The sequence below is a fragment of the Rutidosis leptorrhynchoides genome, chromosome 2 (assembly GCF_046630445.1).
Source record: "Rutidosis leptorrhynchoides isolate AG116_Rl617_1_P2 chromosome 2, CSIRO_AGI_Rlap_v1, whole genome shotgun sequence".
NCBI lineage: Eukaryota > Viridiplantae > Streptophyta > Magnoliopsida > Asterales > Asteraceae > Rutidosis > Rutidosis leptorrhynchoides.
Window position 1 is genome coordinate 332,909,129 of NC_092334.1, and position 7,537 is coordinate 332,916,665.

At 38.3% G+C, this 7,537-nt stretch overlaps 1 protein-coding gene across 1 annotated transcript; it reads right to left on the bottom strand.

Annotated features, from left to right (window-relative positions):
- Positions 1–2,656: 2,656 nt before the first annotated feature.
- Positions 2,657–3,583, bottom strand: LOC139888837 (uncharacterized). The gene is made up of 2 exons (XM_071871822.1): positions 2,939–3,583; positions 2,657–2,836 (listed from the first exon to the last, which is right to left on the bottom strand). Exons 1-2 carry the CDS (start codon positions 3,581–3,583, stop codon positions 2,657–2,659), a joined length of 825 nt encoding a protein of 274 aa, XP_071727923.1.
- Positions 3,584–7,537: the final 3,954 nt, after the last annotated feature.

Here is a 7,537-nt window from a genome sequence, read left to right on the forward strand (position 1 = left end):
AAATGACCTAGAAGCTATGGTTACAACCGTTTTCACATTAGTAGTAAGAATTTGAGTCTTTATCAAGCCTATGACGATGAGTGCAACATGACTGGATATGAGTGAAATTCATTTCTTAGATCTATAGGGAACCCTAAACACTTGAGTGATTTGAGTGACCCGTGAAAGCTAGCCTAAGTCATGTAACCTCCCTGCATGCTTGCAGAGATAGTTTCAACCCTAACAAAGATGACCCACCTTATCTTTTGCTCTTATAATAAAAAGCAAACCGCTTAGGCTTTTAGAAAAGAAACTCCGAAAAGATTTCTTGAAGTAAAAACGAGAAGTTTGCTTGAGTACAAGCAAAGTCTAAGTGTGGGATATTTGATATCGGCTAAAAAGTCACGTTTTCACCTCGGTATTAAGGCCCGAAAACAATAAAGTTCCAAACTTTATCGCCAAAATACCCGCTTCGTCGGTTAAATTTGAAGAACAAGTAATTACGAAGATGGTGCAAAAAGAATCAAGAAAATCGGAGCTAAAACGAAGATTCTAGAGCGAAAACGTTAAAAGATAAGAAATCAAGTTACGATCCAGGGAATCAGTAAGCCAAAAGGCCTGCGAAATGGCTTGCCTGGCTCACAAACGGCCTACCACATGCCCTCAGCAAACGACACCTGCAAACGGGATGGTCTGGTAAACGGCCCCTGCAAACGGCCTGCCAAACGGCTTGCCAAACAGCCTGCCAGCCGTTTGTAGGCAAAAATCAAGCTTATTTAAAGGGTCTTTGTCATTCATTTCAAACACACACTTCAATTCACTTCTTTCTCTCTCTTATACAATATTAGTCATACTCTCAAGGCTTTCGACTCCGTGTGGGAAACCTAGTACCCGGAGAAGAACGCCGAAGATTGTATTAGGAGCGGTCTGGAGTTTTGAAGTTGTCACTTTTGTATTCAGAACTCGTTTAATCTACTGGTAGTTCTATCCCTTATCTTTATATAATGTCTTCCATTATCATGCTTTGTGATATTGTTGCCATGATTAGCGAGTAGTTATCTTTAGTGTATGTTATGACGTAGTCAGTTATAATGCCTAAATTATATTATGGTTTGTGTATGTTGTCAAAATGCTTTCCGATTATGCTTTGAACTCAATCGCTTTTCCAACTAATAGAACGTAGTTATTGGCTCTGTTATTGGGAAGTCGCGAACCCCGATTCAGAGTACACTATCTGTGTCACCCCTTGGTAATAGAAGTCTATCGGATACAACGAGAGTTTGACTGAGGCACACCGGTTGTAGTAAGTCCACCGAGCCTTGGATTCCGACTGAGGACTCTTTCGTAGTGGAACATCTAACTAGACCCCTAGTACATTGTCGGCCCTAGACCATGCTAGTGTAGTCACTAAGCATATAAACTTCGTACGTGCACACAGAAGCACAACGGTTATTGTAAGTTGTACCTCTGCTAAGTAAGGCCATGGAACACGGTTAGTGTTAACTAGTACACTTCACTCTAACGCGGTCTCAAGCATTGCACCCTGCTTGAGGGATTCTTGGTTAATTAAGGAACTGTTTGTTCGAACACATAAAGGATTGGACCGTTAAGATAACCGAACGTATTCATGGAAGTCAGCTTGACTTGGCCATAGTGTTCTTTATGGTTGAACTCTTTTAAGGGCCTAACTATCTTTAAACCAATCATTAACGAAAGCATCGAGGCACATCACGTCTCTTAGATATCGAAAACCATGTATTCTATTATACCTAAGAAAGTTTAGACCATTTTGGAATGTTAGTACGTCACCCAACCGAGTCGCTCAATTGGATGAGCCATCTGAACGTGTATGCCTGTAGTCAGACTGCATGGGTGTCAGGGGTAAAGGGCGTTGTTGTCTATTCAGAATCTTCAAGCCTATCGCATTACCTAGTGACATGTCTTATGACAGGGGCGTTTAGGACTAGTGTAGTAAATACAAGGTCACTGCCTATCCATGAGCCAGCACTCCATAATACTGGCAAAGTAACTGATGAAATCATAGCATGAACTTGTTTTAGCTTTATCTGAATTATAAATTTTATCGTATTTACTTTACTTTATCTAGAAAACCCAAAATTAGGTAATCAATCATTACTCATGCACCTTAGAATTATCTTAAGTTTTAGATATAGGTTCGATTCTACAGATATCTCAAAAATACGACTCTACGTCATACTTCTCTTACTCATAATAAGGAGTAGTACGATTTAGGCCCCACTAAATATAAATTTAAAACAAGTACCCTCCCTCTCGGTGGCTGGCTCTGACGCGTTGCGACCTAACGACATTGCACGAAATAAAACCGTCCGTTTTGGCCATATCAGACTTTCAATGAAATAGATTTTAAACAGAACCACAGTGAATGGTTCTATTTTACATAATCAATTAGCCTCATTTGGTTTATCATAATAATGTTATATGCATCCCTTTTGTGTACTTCTATAAACAGTTTAATGAGTAGTAGACGTGTGAATTTAAACAGTTTAAATACAAATTAAATACAATATTATTATTATATATAATAATAGTAGTGTATGTTACCTGATATCCGCTGATGAATTATATCGACTGACAAGTATTCAAAAGATTTATCAAATACGACTTCTGGCGTGCTCATGCTGTCTGAGAGAAGTAGTTAAGCAAATAATCTACGAACAACATGACCAGAACCCCATGTACTGGTCTTCTTGATACCATCGATGTATTCTTGGTCATCATCTAATAATCCCACTTCATAGCACGCGTCTTTGAAAGTAGAGGAACATATCTTACCATTGACTGTCCTTATATCCTCATATGAAGTAGGACCCCGAACCTTGTTCAACAAAATTCTAAGGTAAATTAGTTCCCTAGATTAAGGTGATACATGATGTATACGACCTATCGAACCGGTGAATCTTTTTCTTGAAGTCCAAACCCTTTTATCCTTGTTCCAAACAAACTGTGTTGGAAAGTCAACATAAGTTAATTTTCGCGCTTCTTTGTTTATTTGGTTACATATCATCCACTCAAGAAACATAGAGTTGTTAACCGTCGGTCTGTCTAGAACACTTTCAATAAAATCTTCTTCATCAAAAACGATCGACTGTTCACCCTCTAAGTGAAAAGCAAGGCGTATTACAATTGGATTTCTATGATGTATATCAAAGGAAAGTATCCTCCATACAGCCTCACATGATGATACATATCTGCAATCATAGTACTCTTTAATTTCATCGATTTCTTCATCACATACACCTGCAGCGACCCTATCGTTTCCCTTGTTGATGTATTTTAATAAATACCTAATTGCACCAATTTGGTTACACCATTCTACATTGATGTGAGCTTGATATCTTTTTAGTAACAATGGATTGTATGGTACAACGAGCCCATTATCAAGATCGTGGCCTAGTTTAGTAGCCTTTCTACCATTGTCTCTTCTTTTATACATTGGGTACCCATCTTTATCCACACTTGTTTCATCTACAAATGCCTTTGGGAACCTTTTGGTGCATTTTTTTTCAATGTCTGTGCACGGGCATTTAGGATTTTTTTTTCCTCCACATGGACCGTGTATCATTAGCTTGGACACAAGTTAATATAGTTCAGGGTCTTCGTCCTTGTCTGGTAGTTCAGCACTAGTAAACATTGATCACCATTACCCATTTTGAATGACAAACGCATTCCATCCATCTGACACATATAAATTTGGTTTCTTCTTACTCTATTCGGCCCTCAGAACCTACTGCATTGGTATATCTCGAATATCAAATTCACTGAACTTTCATCCCAGCTTTGAGTTCAGGTACCTTAGCAAATATTTTTGGAAGTCGTTGTATGAGAAAACAAAACATGTTAATAGCACAAATCAAAACATTTGTATGAAACAAACTTAATTGAGTGATATAACCAGGTTGCAATAATTAATAGAAAATACTGAAAATAATGAAAAAGTATATATTGTGTACCAATGTATTTCCTTTGGGGATGGTGAAGTAATCGAAAACCATATCATCTTCATTGATCCGGATCCCATTAAGATCATCTGATTCTTATGGTCCATCTATTCCTGGGCTATTTGCAGGGAGAGATTGAACAGCAAGATCATTAATAGCTGCGTCACTTTCAGAATTCATACAGAAAAATGAGCTACTATAATCAGACAGCTGGGTAAGGTCGATTATTTCAACTTTCTTATCAGAACTGCATGGAGTACTAACTCGAACTTTAGATGATGATGATGATGCACATTCAAGTTTAGCAAGTTGAACCTTGGCATTGTTTTTGCCTGAACCAGCAAGTGTTTGAACTGAGTTGCAATGGTTTTGAGTTGATTTGTACTCAGCCATGATGAATGGATTGATGAGTTTCTATAAAATAAAAAAATATTATTATGAAAACCTAAGATATGTATAACATTTGAGCATGCCAAAATTTTATTTAATATGACAAAATAGGATGCAAGTTAAGAGATAATTTTTTTTAAAAGAACTTTTGAGTTAATAGCATCATTATCATTTGTACATAGACCTTATTTTAGTCTTTTAGGTTACTGACATTGTAAAAAAGAATTAAGAACCCTAAAATGAGTAACATCATATCAGTCAATTGCATGTATTATATTCTTTGATCTGGCGTTGTTTTTAGTTACAAAAGTTCGAAAATTGTTTAATTTTGTAACAATTGGAGGCTAGTTGGTATATCAGTTTGATTTACTAAACATTCATAACCCTTTTTCATACAATTGTATAACAGTATCAAAAATTAAAATTGGGGCTTCTTTAGTGCAGGTGGAAATGAATAAAATGCATAAAAAAAGATTATAAAATAGTTAGAGAGACTTACTGGAGTATGAAGATGGTGTGTGTGATACGAGATGAACTGAAAACCCTCAAAGTAATGTTAAAAGCATTGACCAGTAATTCAACTTATAGAAGTGTTATGATGGGCTTTATGGCTTGCAATGGTGGACAACTGTTTAAGAAGTGACCAAAAAAAATTAATGGGTTTAGAAGTCTGTTTTAGTTGGGTTAATTTGTAGTTGTATTTTTGTGGACTGGTATGCATAGAAATAAATTTAAAATATGAATAAAGTTCAGATTATGTTGTGAGAAAGTAAGATTAAGGTTAGCTGGTTCAAAATATCGTAAAGATACATACGATTTAACATTTTAAGATTTCAAACTTAGCTTAATTAAAATAATGAAACAAGATCGTGGCTAAACAAAAAACAGGGACAAAATCGAATACTGAGGACTAAAAACCCTTCTCGGTTTATCTTTATTTTACTCAAAACAATGATAATCAACTAGTCCTTTTGAATGACAAAACATCGACTAAAATACTGGAAAAATAAAAGAGATAAACATCAAAACAAATTAACGAGAAACGAGGAGCCTAATTTTCTTAAAACAAACTTCCAGGAACAAGTCGTTCCTTATCTTCCAGGGAGACTCTTTTGTGGGCTGCTACCATTACTTGAGCCCAAAATCCAATTCAGCAAAATAGTCTTCCAGCTTGAGTGGCCCAAGACGTGGCCTAATACTCAACCCAACATGTCCCTGCGTATCTGCATCATCCCCTCCCCCTTCGGAAAGACTCGACCTCGAGTCAAGATCATCGTCGCCAAGATAGAGTGAAAGGTCCGACACATTAAAAGTTGCTGAGACGTTATAGTGGCCAGGTAGCTCAATCTTATAGGCATTGTCGTTAATTTTCTTTAAAACCCGAAACGGTCCATCAGCGCGGGGATTAAGCTTGCCAAAACGACCCCCGGGAAATCTTTCCTTGCATAAATGGATCCACACAAGGTCACCCTCCTCGAAAACCACACGCTTTCTATGCAAATCAGCGCGTCGTTTATAAACAATGGTGCGATTAACTATGCGATCATGGACCTGTTTGTGTAACTTTTTTATGTACTCAGCATGGTCTATTCCATCAGTAGGACCCACAGTCGATATAGGTCTGGGCACCAAATCAAGTGGGGTAAGAGGATTAGTGCCGTAAACCACCTCAAAGGGACTCTTACCCGTCGTCCGATTAACTGACCGGTTGAAGGCAAATTCAGCTTGTGGTAAAATCAAGTCCCACTGCTTCGGATGGTCACCCACGAGGGTCCGTAATAGGTTACCCAAACTATGATTGACGACCTCCGTTTGACCATCCGTTTGTGGATGATGTGAACTACTAAACTTTAACTTCGATCCCACTCGAGCCCATAGCGTGCGCCAAAAATGGCTAACAAATTTCACATCGCGATCGGAAGTTAATGACCTCGGAATCCCATGTAACTTAACAATCTCTGCAAAATAAAGGCGGGCCACTTGACTTGCATCGAACGTTTAATTACATGGAACAAAATGTCCCATTTTAGAGAAACGGTCCACAACAACCATGACCGAATCTTTGTGACGTTGTGTCTTCGGTAACCCTAAAACAAAATTGAGGGAGACCTCCTCCCATGGCCCATTCGGTATAGGTAGGGGGTATACAGACCCGAATTGCTACTGTGAGATTTTACAAGATGACATATATGACAACGATTAACAATTCGGTTAACATCCTTCTGCATTCGTGGCCAATAGAATTTTTCATGTATCAACGCCAAGGTCTTATTAATTCCGAAGTGGCCCCTTAGACCGCCACTATGAGCCTCCAGAATTATTGCGTCTCACAATGAACCTCGTGGAATGCACATACGACCACCTTTAAAAAGATACCCATCATGGATAAAGAAGGATTTGAAAGCCCCATTTGAACAGGCTACCCATATTTCACAAAAATCAGTATTATCTTTATATAACTCCTTCCATTCATCAAACCCCTGGACATTAACTTTCATGGTACAAACAAGCGAATGTCGACGACTCAGGGCATCTGCCACCTGATTGTTTGCCCTAGCTTTATGTTTAATGACAAAGGAGAACGCTTGTAACGATTCAACCCATTTAGCGTGTCGTGGGTTCAACTTATGCTGTCCGTAAATGTATTTCAAGGACTCGTGGTTAGAGTATAGTACAAACTCGGCGGGTAGCAAGTAATGTCGCCATGTATCTAAAGTACGGACAATTGCATAGAACTCTCGATCGTACGTAGAGTATTATCATTGAGCCTCGTTCAGTTTTTCACTAAAATATGCAATAGGGCGTTTGTTTTGACTTAGAACTCCACCTACTCCCACACCTGATGCATCGCATTCGACCTGAAAAACATCGTTAAAATTAGGCAAAGCTAATATAGGTGCTTGTGTTACCTTAGACTTTAGTGTGTTGAAGGCGATCTCAGTAGCCTCGGTCCAAACAAAATGACTGTGTTTCATACATTCAGTGACCGGTGCGATGATGGAACTAAAATTCTGGATAAAGCGCCGATAGAAGGACGCCAACCCGTGAAAACTTCGGACTTCGTGAATGTTGGTTGGCGATGGCCAGTTGACGATGGTCTCAATTTTAGCTTCATCCATTTTAATACCCTGACCCGAGATGACATATCCTAGAAATGTCACTTCTGGTGAAAAAAAATTGCACTTTTT

Excerpts from the sequence above, each read along its gene's own strand:
- LOC139888837 (XM_071871822.1), bottom strand. The coding sequence starts at position 3,583 with ATGATACACGGTCCATGTGGAGGAAAAAAAAATCCTAAATGCCCGTGC. Across the intron at positions 2,837-2,938 it reads TTTGGAACAAGGATAAAAGG|GTTCGGGGTCCTACTTCATA; the intron begins GTTTGGACTTCA and ends TTGTTGAACAAG.